Here is a 15,887-nt window from a genome sequence, read left to right as displayed (position 1 = left end):
TATTAGGGGCATTTAAGAGATGCCTATGTAGGAACATGGATGAGAGAAGAATAGAGGGCTAAGTGGGAGAGAAGTGTTAAGATTGTTCTTGGAGTAGGTTAAAGGGTTGGCATATTGTGGGCTGAAGGGCCTACTGTGCTGTACTGTTCTATATTCTACAAGTAAAGACCAGTCAACCCAACCAGTCCCCTCCATCCTGTCAATCTGACTGTTTCCCATCTCCTGACCTGAACCCTATCCATCCCAAACAAACTGTTCCTGACCCAAGCAAATCCAAATTGCCCTGGCCCAACCAGACCAGGCTCAATCTGCCTAGTCCTGTCCCAACCAGGTCCAATAGAACCAAACCGAGTTGACACCAATTGCTGCTTCTGTTGTTCTGTGGAACATGATGGGCTTGCTGTGTTGGTACTGGAATGTATGGAGGCATTTGTAGGCTGCCCGCAGTACAACCTCGGTTGTTCATGTTAATACAAATGACGTATTTCAATATACCGTACACAGTTGTGATAAATGAATCAGAACCTGTCTCCAGGATCAGAGCTGCCAAGGGCCACAAGAGTTAGTTATGTGGAAGGAAGCAGGTTCTTCAGCCCCTCATCCTTGCCAAGGTGCCTTCCTGAGCCTGGATTTGGTCCCTATCCCCCAAAACATTATCAATGAACCTATGCAGATGGTTTATAATTGTACCCACCTCTACCACATCCTCTGCCAGCTGGTTCCATTCCCTACAACCCTCTCTGAAAATCTGGCCCTTGCCCTTTTGGGGCAGGATGGTAGCGTAGTGGTTCACGACCACCACTGCCTGTAAGGAGTTTGTACATTCTCCCTGTGTGCTCCAGTCTCCTCCTACATTCCAACTGGTTACTAGACTAATAGGTCACCTGGTGTAATTGAGCCAGCAGAGCCTAGCTGTATCGACAGATAATGAAAAAAAAAGATTAAAAATAAGTACTGAATAGATAAATAAATAAACATCTGCACAAGAAAGAGTGCAGATACTGAAAACCTGCGCAACACACAAACCTTTTCCCTCTCCCTTTCAACCTACGCCCTCTTGTTTTAGTCTCCCGTACCCTGGGTAAAAATACTGTGACCATCCACCCCGCATGCCTTTACAAATCACTATAAAATTACCCCTCAGCCTCTTCTGTTCCAGGGAAAACCATGCCACCTACCCAGTCTCTCCTCATAACTCAAGCCCTCCAATTCCCACCAATATCATTGTGAATCTTTTCTGCACAGTATCTGATTTAATTTCATCCTATCCATAGTTTGGTGACTGAAATTCTATACTCTGGGTGCAGTCACACCAGTCTGGTTCTGAGAGAGCTTCAGTGATCTCCATATATAGACGTCCATTGCATTGCAGACTACATCCATACAAACTGTCCACAACTTTCCCCACAAGAATGCAAACATTACAGGGACACTTGTGCCATGTTCCACTATGATGCATGTTGAGACATGAGCACATGTGTAGCTGAACATGTGAACACCCACACAGCCCAGCTCAACAATGTAGACTTACATAAGGGGGTGCATCCAAGGTGTCGGTGTTCACGATCACTGGAGGTGAGTTTGCCTAAAACAGAGAGCACAGAAAGAGCAGTTATTACAAGGGTTAAAACTTTCCCTGTTGACATAATGCGTAAAACTGTCTGGATTAGAAAGCATGTCTTATAAGGAGAGGTTGACTAAGCTAGAGCTTTTCTCTTTGGAGTGAAGGTGGATGAGAGGTGACTTGATAAGGTGGGCAAGTCCCAGGTCAGTGAGTGAGAGGGTTGTAGTCCTGACATCCCAAAGCACTGGGCACCGATGGAGGTCAATCTGGTATAAGTGAGGAAAGCTCCAACACAGTCACGGAACAGCAGCCGTGTAGAAAGAGAAAATACTCCTGATCTTCAGAATAGCATCAGAGGATCTTTCCTGTACAGCAGTGTAATAACACATCTGATGCAAGGCAGTGCGGAGAGGAAGGAACAGGAGAAACCTCAGCAGAATCAACTCGAGGGAGAGAGATCTGGGAGTGAGGAGTTTTCGGGAGTAAGAAAGGGAGAGGGAGCAGATCCAGGTGTGAGGGGAGACAGGGAGACCTGGGAGTGAAGAGGATTTAGGGATGAGGGACAGAGAGGTAGATCCAGGCAAGTGAGAGGGAGACAGAGAGATCTAGGAGTGAGGCATGATCTAGGAGTGGGGGGGGGGGGAAGAGGGGGAGTGGTGTTAGAGTGTTTGTGAACACTGTAGAATTTTCTCTATTTCTGCATAAATATGACCTAAATGTAATCGGATCTTCACCTAAGTCCTAAAACTGGACAAAGAGAACCAAATTAAATAAATAACACAAAAAAAATTATACTTGTTCATTTGTTTATTGAGAAAAATGATCCAATATTACATGTCTTTAAACCTTTGCTTTCTGTAATGGGTGTGACCTCCTTGTACAGCAAAAACTTCAATCAAGCATTTCTGGTGACTGTTGATAAGTCCTGCATGTTGGCATGGAGGAACTTCAAGCCATTCCTCCTTACTAAACTGCTTCAACTCCGGGCTCCCTTGCATGAACTGTTTGTTTCAGGTCTTTCCACAACTTTTGTATAGGATTAAGGTCAGGACATTGACTTAGTTATTCCAAATCACAAATGTTCATTTTAAACCATTCTGTTGTTAATTTAATCTTGTCTTTTGGATCATTGTCTTGTTGCATTATGTAACTTCTATTAAGCTTCAGGTGACGGACTGCTACCCTGACATTCTGCTGTAAAATGTCTCGATACAATTTTGAATTTATTGCTCCCTCAATAAATGCAAGCTGTCCAGCCCCCGAGGCAGCATAGCAGCCTTAAACCATGATGCTCCTTCCACCATGATTCACAGTTGGGATGAGATTTTGGTTTTGGTGTGCAGTGCCCTTTCTCCTCCAAATATAACAATGTGTATTTCTGCCAAAAAGTTCAACTTTTGTCTCAACTGTCCACAGAACATTGCGTTGTGGAACATCCAGGTGGTCTGCTGCAAACTTGAGACGTGCAGCAATCTTTTTTTTTGGAGAGCAGTAGTTTCCTCCATGGTGTCCTTCCATGAACACCCTTCTTGTTCAGTGTTTTTCTTATAGTAGACACATCAACAGAGACTTTAGCAAAATCTAGAGATTTCTGCTGGTCTTTTGCTGTTACCCTTGGGTTCCTTTTCACCTCCTTCAGCATTGTACATTGTGTTCTTAGCGTGACCTCTGCAGGAATCTCCTCCATTTGTAGACAACTTCTCTTACTTTGGACAGAGAAATCTTTATAAATGCTTTTGTGGCCCTTTCTAGCTTCATGCATCTCTACAATTCTTCTTCTAAGGTTCTCTGAAAGTTGTTTTGATCAAGGCAAGGTGCACATAAACAGATCTTTCTTGAGAAGAGTCGGCTCTGTTAGTAACCTGACTTTGTGTGTCTTTTTTTTATATAGGGCAGGGCACCTCTACAACCCACACCTCCAATCTCATCTCATTGATTGAAACACCTGACTCCAAATAGCTTTTGTAGAAGCCATCACTCCAGGCGTTCACATACATTTTCCAACAAATACATGTAATATATTCAGTCCTGACAAAGGGTCTCGGCCTGAAACGTCGACTGCACCTCTTCCTAGAGACGCTGCCTGGCCTGCTGCGTTCACCAGCAACTTTTGTGTGTGTTGCATGTAATATTGGATTATTTTTCTCAATAAATAAATGAACAAGTATAATGCTTTGTGTTATTTATTTAACTGGGTTCTCTTTATCTAGTTTTAGGACTTAAGTGAAGATCGATCACAGTTTTATGCAGAAATAGAGAAAATTCTACGGGATTCACAAACTTTCTGCATTGAATCACAGTGGATACTTATGCTATCAATTATTTTGAGTTTTATATTTCTATTTGACACAAAAGGGTCTTTCTGATCAATGATCAGTGTCAAAAAAAACCAGATTAAACCATTGTGATTCAATGTTGTAAAACAATAAAACATGAAAACTTCCAAGTGGGGTGAATACTCTTTTATGTGTAATAGGAGTGAGAGCACTGATTTTGGACGAGATCCCGAACATTCCTTCAGCATCCCCAGTACTCTGGAGGAGAGCGTTTGCTCTCATTCCAGGGCACATCGAGAAACAAGCGGGCAGTACAGTAAACGACAGGAATTCTGCAGATGCTGGAAATTCAAACAACACACATCAAAGTTGCTGGTGAACGCAGCAGGCCAGGCAGCATCTCTAGGAAGAGGTACAGTCAACGTTTCAGGCTGAGACCCTTTGTCAGGACTAACTGAAGGAAGAGTGAGTAAGAGATTTGAAAGTGGGAGGAGGAGGGGGAGATCCAAAATGATAGGAGAAGACAGGAGGGGGAGGGATGGAGCCAAGAGCTGGACAGGTGATTGGCAAAGGGATATGAGAGGATCGTGGGACAGGAGGTCCAGGGAGAAAGACAAGGGGGGGGGGGGGGGAATCCAGAGGATGAGCAAGGGGTATAGTCAGAGGGACAGAGGGAGAAAAAGGAGAGTGAGGGAAAGAATGTGTGTATAAAAATAAATAACGGATGGGGTACGAGGGGGAGGTGGGGCATTAGCGGAAGTTAGAGAAGTCGATGTTCATGCCATCAGGTTGGAGGCTACCCAGACGGAATATAAGGTGTTGTTCTTCCAACCTGAGTGTGGCTTCATCTTTACAGTAGAGGAGGCCGTGGATAGACATGTCAGAATGGGAGCCGTGAATGGAGCAGTACAGTATCCTGGTTGAAGGGACTGACAAAAGAGCTGACAGCAACATTGACTTGGCAAACAGCTTCTCACTTAGTGGAGTGTAAAGCCAAGACACCAAGGAACTAAGACCTCGGCTTGTTGGGACCAGCCAAGAGGATGCACCAATTAGAGTAATCAGATCTGATGTCAAAATATCTCCAACTGTTCTGAGAACTTAAAGAGAAGGTTGATTTACATCTGTTCTGACACCCTGCACATTATTAAAGCCCTAATCTGCTGTGGGGCGGCTGTTACCTAGTTATCCCCCTTCATTCAGTCTGGGTGTTGTGTTAGTTACCCACTTGGACAGATCCCAGGAACACAAAATAAAACAGGATGTTGTCAGTGAGTCTGACCAGGATTTAAGCCGTTCTGCGGAGAACCAAAGTGAAAAATCTCGACTGACATTGACAGGGCCAACCTGGAGTGAGCTGAGAGAGCTACACACAAAATGTTTGGGGAACTCAGCAGGTTGAGCACAGTCTATGGAGAGGAATAAACAGTCGACGTTTCAGGCCAAGATCCTTCATCAGGACCGGTAAGAAAGCCTGGATAAGAAGATGGAGGGAGAGGAAGACCAGGGACCTGGGGCTGCTCCCTCAGAGGGTGGATTAATGGAGAAACAGGGAGGGATGGGCTAAAGTGAATAAGGGGGAACTCTTCCTGGGGCAGGAGGGTCGGTGCGCAGAAGACTCGGCGTGAAGGGAGTCGGCAGAAGAACCAGAAGGCAGAGAAGCGGAAGCCTTCTCCACAGCGAGTTGTGGTTGGAAAGGTGTTGCCTGGAAGGGTGGAGGAAGTGGATTCAACAGGGAATTTGGGGGAAACATGCTGGGATATGGGGTGGCGAGAATCGTTCACTGAACTAGCACAAGCTGGATGTGCCAAATGGTCACAAGCCAGATTTAAATAACATGAAATTTGTTGCACTACATATATAAATGCTGGAGGAAATAGGCAGCATCGATGGAGGGGAATAAATATTCAACATTTTGAGCCAAAACCTTTGAAGTCGTGAGATATTCAAGTTCTAATAGTCTCGACCTGAAACCAACTGTTTACTCCCCACCGTAGATGCTGCCTGATCTCTTAATTTCCTCCGGCATTTTGTGTGTGTGAAACAGTGTGATTATGTTGTGGGGGGGGGGAACAGAAACACGTTATGAACGTGTTATCTTGTGCACATAGTCATAACCCCTCCCTGTGTAACTTTCTTTCTATAAACAAAGATGTGGATGTGTGTGACCCACATTCTAATAGTCAGCTCCCAACAGGGGAGACTCCTTTAAGGGAAATAATCCTTGAATATTTTTAATTCAGCTTTTTAAAGCCTTTCTTTTAATTATTCAAGGGAAGCTATAGAAACAAAGTCTTCTCGCCCCCCACCCCGCTGTGTTGAGGCGAGAGTGAGATGAAGCCTGGATCATATAATCGGTTTACATTGTTATTATACAGCTCCCTCACAATCACATCAGCATGGGCTGTCGGTGAAAATTATCACCTGCCATCTTCTGGTAAACCCTCTCCTGTTTACTCCTCTCTGACGACACTTCCTACCTCCTGCTCTGCACCATTCCTGATGACAGAGGGCTGAGAATTCGCCTTTAACTGGAGAGGTCCCACCAACCCCTTCTTCATAAAACATCAGGCAGTACAGGCCCTTCAGTCCATAATATTGTGTTGACCTTTAATCTACATCAAGATCAATCTAACCTTTCCTCCCCCACATAACTTTCTATTTTCTTTCATCCATGTGCCTGCCTAAGAGTCTCAAATATTCCTCATGTATCTGTCTCTGCCACCACTCCAGGCAGCATGTTTCACACACATTAAAAATACTATTTCTGACATCCCCCTATACTTCCTTCCAATCAGCTTAAAATTACACCACCTTGCTTTAGTCACTTCTGCCCTAGATGTATTATACTACGAGTTCCCTGTATTGACTCCGTCTGTCTGGCTCTCTCTCTCTTGCAGAGGGCAGACAAGCTGGCCTACACACCCCCATATTAGGGGAGGTCCATCTATCCACAGCTCCTCTATATCTGGCTCCCAGTGTGTTGTATCATCCTGTCTCTCGGTGTAGCTGGCAGAACAAGGAATACACCCCTGCAACAATTCCACATCTCCATACACAGCCCCCTGAAGCCAGAGATGCCTCAGCCACTGATCAAACGAGCCCTGCGGCACAGTGCCTATGGACAGCAGCTTAAGCCAGAGCCGGGCATCAGAAGGTGAGAAAGAACATTTCTAATTTCACTGTGTTCTTGAGAGGCAACCCCAACAGAGTACTGCGGTGATGGAGGGGAGAGCTATCTAATGGAGGTGGTACAGCAAGCCACACCACTGCCATGCCAAGGGAACGCCTGTGACAATGGCAAACCTCTAGAGTGGGAGCTCCACGACCCATGGATATCCTTATGGTGGGGAAGGGGAAGTGTTTCCACAAGCTGAGAATTCTCTCCAGTTCAACAATTGCCATCAGCAAAACATGCCATCTCCTTACCCCAAAGTTCAAAATAAATTTATCATCAGAGTACATATGTCACCATATACTACTTTGAGATTCATTTTCATGCAGGCATTCACAGGAAAATAAAAAATAGAATTCTATTTTAATGCAAGGAAGTGAGGAGGGGGGCAGGACACTATTACAGCCCAGGGTGTTCTGGAGTTCAGAGTTCAATTCCGGCGCTGCCTGTAAGGAGAATGCACGTCTTTCCCGTGAACAGCGTTGGTTCAGTCCGGGTGCACAATGTACAGGTTAGTAGGTTAATTGGTATTGTAAACAACAGGAATTCTGCAGATGCTGGAAATTCAAGCAACACACATAAAAGTTGCTGGTGAATGCAGCAGGCCAGGCAGCATCTCTAGGAAGAGGTGCAGTCGACGTTTCAGGCCGAGACCCTTCGTCAGGACTAACTGAAGGAAGAGTGCAGGCCTTCAGTTAGTCCTGACGGAGGGTCTCGGCCTGAAACGTCGACTGCACCTCTTCCTACAGATGCTGCCTGGCCTGCTGCGTTCACCAGCAACTTTGATGTGTGTTAATTGGTATTGTAAGTTGCTCTGTGAATAGGCTAGTATTAAATAGGTGGGTTGCTGGGAGTTGGGCTGGAAGGGGCTGTTCCACAATGTATCTCTAAATCAATAAAACACTTTACGAGAAACTGTGCATAAACAAATAATGAATGTGTAACAGACAAATCATGCAAATAATAAAAATAAATAAATACATAAATAATACTGAGAATGAGTTGTAGAGTCCTTGAAAGTGAGTCCATTGGTTGTGCAATCACTTCAGAGTTGAGGTGAGTGAAGTTATCCACACTGGTTCAGGAGCCTGACGGTTGAAGAGTAATAGCTGTTCCTGAACCTGGTGGTGTGGGACCTAATGCTCCTGTACCTCCTGTCCGATGGTAATTGTGAGAAGAGAGTATGGCCAAGTGGAGGTGGCATCTTGCTGTGTATGAGCTGATAGCAGCTTGTCCTACATTAAACTCCACTCCTCTGGAGATGGAGGTGGTGAGATCCTTTGCATAGGTTTTCCCTGCTTCGGATACCAGTTAACCAATTCTCCCACCCCCCACACAACCTGCCCTTTGGAGGAAGAGTTTCTGTGGAGGCCCAGAAAGAAACTGGCTGTGCCAGGCCCCTTGTCTCTCCCAAATAAAGGTCCTTCCTACTTCAGGGAAGCATCCTCCCAAACACAGTGAAGATGCCACAGCAGTGAAGTCCCCTCCTACCACAGGGAATATCCCTCGCAAATGCAGTGAAGCTCCTTCCCAAACACAGGTCCCTCCTCCTGCAGGGAAGCTCCCTCCCAAATGCAGAGACGATCCCTCCCACCTATCACAGGGAAGCTCCCTCCCAAATACAGATCCCTCCCCCAATAGGAAGGTATGTAACTCCTGGTGTTTCAGAAATCTGAGTTGCCTCACATACAGTATTTCAACAACTGATTCAGAGGAGCACATGACCACCTCGATGCAAAGAGAAAAAGAGAAATAAATAGGTGCTAGGAACTGGCGAAGGCTGGACATCTTGGAGGGCTGAAGGACCCTGCAGAGGTATAAGGGACCTCATAGGGTTTAGTCAGAGCATCAGTTTGGATTGTGCTGGGATATTTAGGAAAAATCATAGAAAGCCATCCGTAGCTCGCTTTGGATAAAGCAAAGTACTGCCTCACTCCAACAGAAACTGAACAACATAATCTCCAGTCCCCCACGAGCCAGCTCTGCAGAACTGCAGAGAGCGCCTGTACGTTCAATGCTAATTAGTGCTGAATTATTAACTGAATTTGCCACAGGCTCCAAGTCCCTGAGGAAATTCTTTTTTCTGACAGACTGCTTTGTGATCTGGAACTCTGACAGGCAAGAGAAATGAAATGTTGTCACCGCATCATTCTGGAACAGCTTCAAAACCTGCATCTCAAGAGGAAAAGGAGGATTATTCCTGGCCAAATATCATGCTTCAGGGAGGATTACTGAGGGAGAACGGTTGGCTAGAACTCACCTACCCATCTTCAGATAGGAATATCTTACATAACATTTTGGAGGGCTTAAAACCTCAACTGAAACAATGAAGTGCTGCAGCACACCCTCAATTACCTCCCTTCATGCAGTGTGACTATCCCTCAGTTACTTCCCTTCCCTCAGTGTGACCCTCGCTCAGTCACCTCCCCTCAGTGTAACCCTCCCTCAGAAACTACTCTCACATTGTGACTTTTCCTCAGTTACTTCCCTTCCCTCAGTGTGACCCTCCCTCAGTACCTCCCTTCCCACAGTGTGACCCTCCCTCAGATAAAACTCCTCCCACAGTGTAACCCTCCCGGGGACGGTGAACCACTGAACTACTAATTGAATGTACCTGATACACACAATCATACAAACACACACAGTGACAGGAATACAGACACACACACACAGCAGCACAGTCATACAAACACAAACACTGTGACATAGTAGCACAAACACACAGTGAGATAGTCATATAAACAGACACAGTATAGTCATACAACCACACACACACAAAGTGACAGTGATGCAGTGACATTGTAATACAAAAACACACATTTTAATACAAACATAGAGACAAATGAGTACAAACACAGTTACACACTCATACAAACAAACAGTGACTGGTCATACAAACACACACACACACACACAGTGACACAGTCATACGTGGTGACAAAGTAATACAAATATACAGTGACATAGTCATACATATATAGTTATAGTAATATAGTTTCTATACAATGACGTAGTATTAGAAACACACACAGTGACATACTAGTACAAACACACACAGTGACATACTAGTACAAACACACACAGTGACAGTCATACAAACACTCAGTGACATGGTCATAAAAACAGACTGTAATATAGTCATACAAACAGACACAATGACAGTACTACAAACACAGTGATGCAGTAAAACACACACACACAGGGTTATAGTCATACAAACACACACGCAATGACATTGTAAAAGAAACACAGTAGATAGTCATATAAACACACACACACACACACACACACACACACACACACAGTGAAGCAGTAATAAAAACACAGTGACAGTGATACAAACACACAAAGTGACACTAATACGAACACATACACAATGACATAGAAACATAGAAAACATACAGCACAACACAGGCCCTTCGGCCCACAATGCTGTGCCGAACATGTCCTTACTTTAGAAATTACCTAGGGTTACCCATAGCCTTCTATTTTTCAAAGCGCCATGTACTATCCAGAAGTCTCTTAAAAGACCCTATTGTATGCGCCTCCACCACTGCTGCCAGCAGCCCATTCTACACACTTACCACTCTCTGCGTAGAAAACTTACCCCTGACATCTCCTCCACACCTACTTCCAAGCACTTTAAAACTGTGCCCTCTAGTGCTTGCTGTTTTAGCCCTGGGAAAAAGCCTCTGACTATCCACACGATCAATGCCTCTCATCATCTTATATACCTCCATCAGGTCACCTCTCATCCTCCATTGCTCCAAGCAGAAAAGGCCAAGTTCACTCAACCTATTTTCGTAAGGCATGCTCCCTAATCCAGGCGACATCCTTGTAAATCTCCTCTGCACCCTTTCTATAGTTTCCACAACCTTCCTGTAGTGAGGTGACCAGAACTGAGCACTGTACTCCAAGTGGGGTCTGACCAGGGTCCTATATAGCTGTAACATTACCTCTCGGCTCTTGAACTCAATCCCACAGTTGATGAAGGTCAATGCACCGTAAGCTTTCTTAACCACACAATCAACCTGCGCAGCAGCTTTGAATGAAATATGGACTCTGACCCCAAGATCCCTCTGATCCTCCACACTGCCAAGTGTCTTACCATTAATACTATATTCTGCCATCATATTTGACCTACCAAAATGAACCACCTCACACTTATCTGGGTTTAACTTTTCATCCTATGGATGTCCCGATGTAACCTCTGACAGCCCTCCACACTATCCACAACACCCTCAACCTCTGTGTCATTAGCAAATTTATTAGCCCATCCCTCCACTTCCTCATCCAAGTCATTTATAAAAATCACGAAGAGAAAGGGTCCCAGAACAGATCCCTGGGGCACACCACTGGTCACCGACCTCCATGCAGAATATGACCCGACTACAACCACTCTTTGCCTTCTGTGGCAAGCCAATTCTGGATCCAAAAAGCAAGATCCCCTTGGATCCCATATCTCCTTACTTTCTCAATAAGTCTTGCATGGGGTACCTTATCAAATGCCTTGCTCTCATCCATATCCTTGCTACATCTACTGCTCTACTTTCATCAATGTGTTTAGTCACATCCTCAAAAAATTTAATCAGGCTCATAAGGCACGACCTGGCTTTGACAAAGCCATGCTGACTATTCCTACTCATATTCTGCCTCTCCAAATGTTCATAAATCCTGCCTCTCGGGATGTTCTCCATCAATTTTACCAACCACTGAAGTAAGACTCACTGGTCTATAATCTCCTTTCTACCCCCTTTCTTGAATAAGGAAACAACATCTACAACCCTCTAATCCTCCGGAACCTCTCCTGTCCCCATTGATAATGATGACATGGTCATACAAACAGTGACATAGTGATACAAGCACACAGATGGTAACATAGTCATACAGACACACACAGTGACAAAGTAATATAAACACACCGTAACTTATTCATACACAGACTCAGTGATTAGTAATACAAACAGACAGTCACACAGCCATACAAACACACAAACAGTAAGTGATACAAACACACACAGTGACATCATAATACAAATACACAGTAACATAATCATACAAACATACACAGTGACCTGGTCATACAAATGCACACAGTAACAAAGTAACACACAGTTACATTGTAATACAAACACAGACAGTAATAGTCATACAGACACACTCAATCACATAGAAATATAAAAACACAGTAATTAGTAATACAAACACATACAGTCACATAGCCATACAAACATACAAAGTAACAGTGATACAAACACACACAGTGACATGGTCATACAAATACATTGACACAGTAATGCAAACACACAGTAACATTGCCATACAAACACATACAGTGTCATAGTAATACTAGAACGCACACATTGACAGTCATACAAACACACATGCACAGAGACAAGTATAACAAACACACATTGTTACATATTCATACACACACACACACGCAGTGATATAAGAATACAAATACACACACACAGTGAGATGGTAATATAAACAAATTGGAGCTAAAATGGAGTCAATGGGAATTAGGGGAAAAACCCTCCACTGGTTGGAATCGTACCTGACACAAAGGAAGATGGTTGTGGTGGTTGGAGGTCAATCATCTCATCCTCAGGACATCACTGCAGGAGTTCCTCAGGGAAAGTGTCCTCGGACCAACCATCTTCAGTTGCTTCATCAATGACCTTCATTCCGTCATAAGGTCGGAAGTGAGGATGTTTGTAGATGACTGCACAATGTTCTGCACCATTTGTGACTCCTCAGTTAGTGAAGCAGTTCATACCCAAATGCAGCAGGTCCTGGACAATATCCAGGCTTGGGCTGACAAGTGGCCAGTAACATTCAAGCCAGGCAATGACCATCTCCAACAAGAGATATTCTAACCATCGTCCCTTGATATCCAGTGGCATCACCATCACTGAATCCCCTACTATCAACATCCTGGAGGTTACTATTGACAGGAAATTGAACCGGTCTAGCCATATAAACGCCATGGCTACCAGAGCAGGTCAAAGGCTAGGAATCCTGCAGTGTGTAACTCACCTCCTGGCTCCCCAAAGCCTGTCCACCATCTACAAGGCTCAGGTCAGGAGTGTAATGGAATACTCACCACTCCCCTGGATGAGTGAAGCTCCATCAACACTCAAGAAGCTTGACGCCATCCAGTACAAGGCAGCCCACTTGATTGGTGCCCCTTCCACAAGCATCCAATCCTTCCTCCATCATCCAATCCCTCCACCATCATCCAATCCTTCCTCCACTGATGAACAGTTGCATCAGCATGTACTATCTACAAGATGCACTGCAACAACATACCAAAGTTCCTAAGGCAGCACCTTCCAGACCCACGACCACCACCATCTAGAAGGACGAGAACAGCAGATACCCGAGAACACCACCACTTGAAAATCCCCTCCAAGTCACTCACCATCCTGACTTGGAAACATATCGCCATTTCTTCATGTTCACTGGGTCAAAATCATGGAATTCCCTCCCTAACAGCACTGTGGGTGTACCTACACCTCAGGGACTGCAGCAGTTCGAGAAGGTAGTTCATCGCCACCTTGTCAAGGACAATTGGGGATGGGCAACAAACGTTGGCTCAGCTGGCAAGCCCCACATTCTCTAAAGTAAGAGATACAAACACACACCCAGTGACATTGTAGGCCAACACAGTGATATGGTAATAAAACACACACAGTAACATAGACATACAAACACTCACATAGTGACATTGTAGGCCAACACACACACAGTAATACAAACACAGAGAGTGACATTGGAATACAAACACACAGTCATAAAAACACACATGCAGTGACATATTAATACAAACATGTACAGTGACACAGTAATACAAACACAGTAAAATAGTAATACAGACACACACATAGTGACATAGTACAACGGACACACATTGATATAGTCATACCAAGATACACAATGACATACAAACACACAATAACAGAAATACATATGCACAGTGGCATAGTAATGCAAACAATCACAGTGATATAGTAACAAAAAATCATGACACAGTAATAGAGACACACACAGTGACAGAGTAATACAAACAGAAACAGCAACACAGTAACAAACACGCAGACACAGCGACACAGTCATACAAACACACACAGTGACATAGTATTACAAACACAGGGAGAGAGTGATACAAGCAAACCAGATGACATGGTCATACAAACACACACAGTGACAGTGACACAATCGCACGTACAGTGACAGTAATACAAACACATACAGTGATATAGTCATGCACAGACATGGTCAAACACACACAGTGACATAGTATTACAAACACAGTGAGACAGTGATACAAGCAAACCAAATGACATGGTCGTACAAACACGCACATAGTGACAGTGATACAATCACACTCACAATGACAGTAATACAAACACATGCAGTGATATAGTCATGCACAGACATGGTCAAACACACACAGTGACATTGTAATACAAAAATACACAGTGACAAAGTTACACCAACACACGCACACAGTGACATTAACACACATACACACACACAGGCACATAGACAGACAGACAGACATACACACACACACAGATGAACCTGACTGGACAGATGATTGCGGTAGAACTCAGCCTAGTGCTGAAATATAACTGGAAAATTTACTGGAGCTTCACAGGAACCCATTCAAATGCACCCTGACTTTTAGCAGATTTTTGGTGCAACGTTGGCTTGTTTTTGGCAATGGTTCACACCAGTGTGTTCATTGCAGGTGCATGCAGGCAATTTCCTTGGGACAGGATGGATCAATAGCAAAACTGCAATATGGATACCCTGAACTTCCATGCTGTTCAGCCTAAAAACTGGAGGCATTCGCCATGGGCCATATCTGGAATGTAGCCACAGGAAAACCATGGACATCCTTGAAAGAGATCAAACCTAAACTTTAACTCCCATCCCCTGCATCACTTAGCATAATTGAGTCATCACTTCTGTCCGTCTGGCTCTGACAGAGTTCCAGAGACCAACTGTCTCTGGATAGAAGTCTCTGCATAGAAGTATAACGAACAGTTGTTGGAACAGTGTGATCTCGAGAGTATTAATGATGGGTGTTGCACTATGCAAGGGGCAGTGCCGAGCAAGTGATGCAGCAGCCAAGACATAGGAGCAGAATTCAGCCATTCAGCACATTGTCTCCTCTGGCATTCCAAAATGGCTGATTTATTTTCCCTCTCAACCACTTCTCCTGCCTCCTCCCCATAACCTTTGACACTCTTACTAATCAAGAATCTATCAGCTTCTGCCTTAAATTAATCCAATGGCTTGGTCTCCACAGTTGACTGTGGCAATGCTTCACCACCCTCTGGCTAAAGAAATTCCTTTATGCATCATATGTGCTGGGAAAGCATTAGCTCCTTTTTTTTTAAGACCATGAGACTATAAAACATATGAGCAGAAATAGGTCACATGGCCTATTGAGTCAGCCTCACCATTCAATCATGGCTGATCCATTTTACCCCTCCTCAGCCCCACGCCCCAGTCTTCTCCTGGTTACCTTTAATGTCGTGTCCAATCAAGAACCTATCAATCTCTGTCTTAAATATACCCAACGACCTGGCCTCTACAGCTGCCTGTGGTAATAAATTCGACAAATGTACCACTCTTTGGCTAAATAAATTTCTCTGTATCACTGTTTTAAATGGACACCCCACTATCCTGAGGTTGTGCACTCTTGTCCTAGACTCCCGCATCATGGGAAGCATCCTTTTCCACATCTCCTCTGTTGAGGCCTTTCAACATTCGAAGGGTTTTAGTGAGATCCAACCTCATCCTTCTAAACTCCAGCAAGTACAGACCCAGAGCTATTAGACGTTCCCCATATGAT

General features: G+C 44.3%; 1 protein-coding gene across 5 annotated transcripts in view; it reads right to left on the bottom strand.

Moving 5' to 3' along the window:
* LOC134346880 (disks large homolog 4) overlaps positions 1 to 15,887 on the bottom strand; it is a 438,117-nt gene that overhangs the window by 54,017 nt on the left and 368,213 nt on the right. For all 5 annotated transcript variants that reach the window (XM_063048693.1, XM_063048692.1, XM_063048690.1 and 2 more), the window contains one exon: positions 1,532 to 1,585. In XM_063048693.1, coding sequence (XP_062904763.1) covers positions 1,532 to 1,585 — 54 coding nt within the window. The remainder of the gene's footprint in view (positions 1 to 1,531; positions 1,586 to 15,887) is intronic.

Source organism: Mobula hypostoma, chromosome 5 (assembly GCF_963921235.1).
Source record: "Mobula hypostoma chromosome 5, sMobHyp1.1, whole genome shotgun sequence".
In the NCBI taxonomy this organism is placed as follows: Eukaryota; Metazoa; Chordata; class Chondrichthyes; order Myliobatiformes; family Myliobatidae; genus Mobula; species Mobula hypostoma.
Note: the sequence above shows the minus strand (reverse complement) of the source record. Positions and strands in the feature narration are given on the sequence as shown.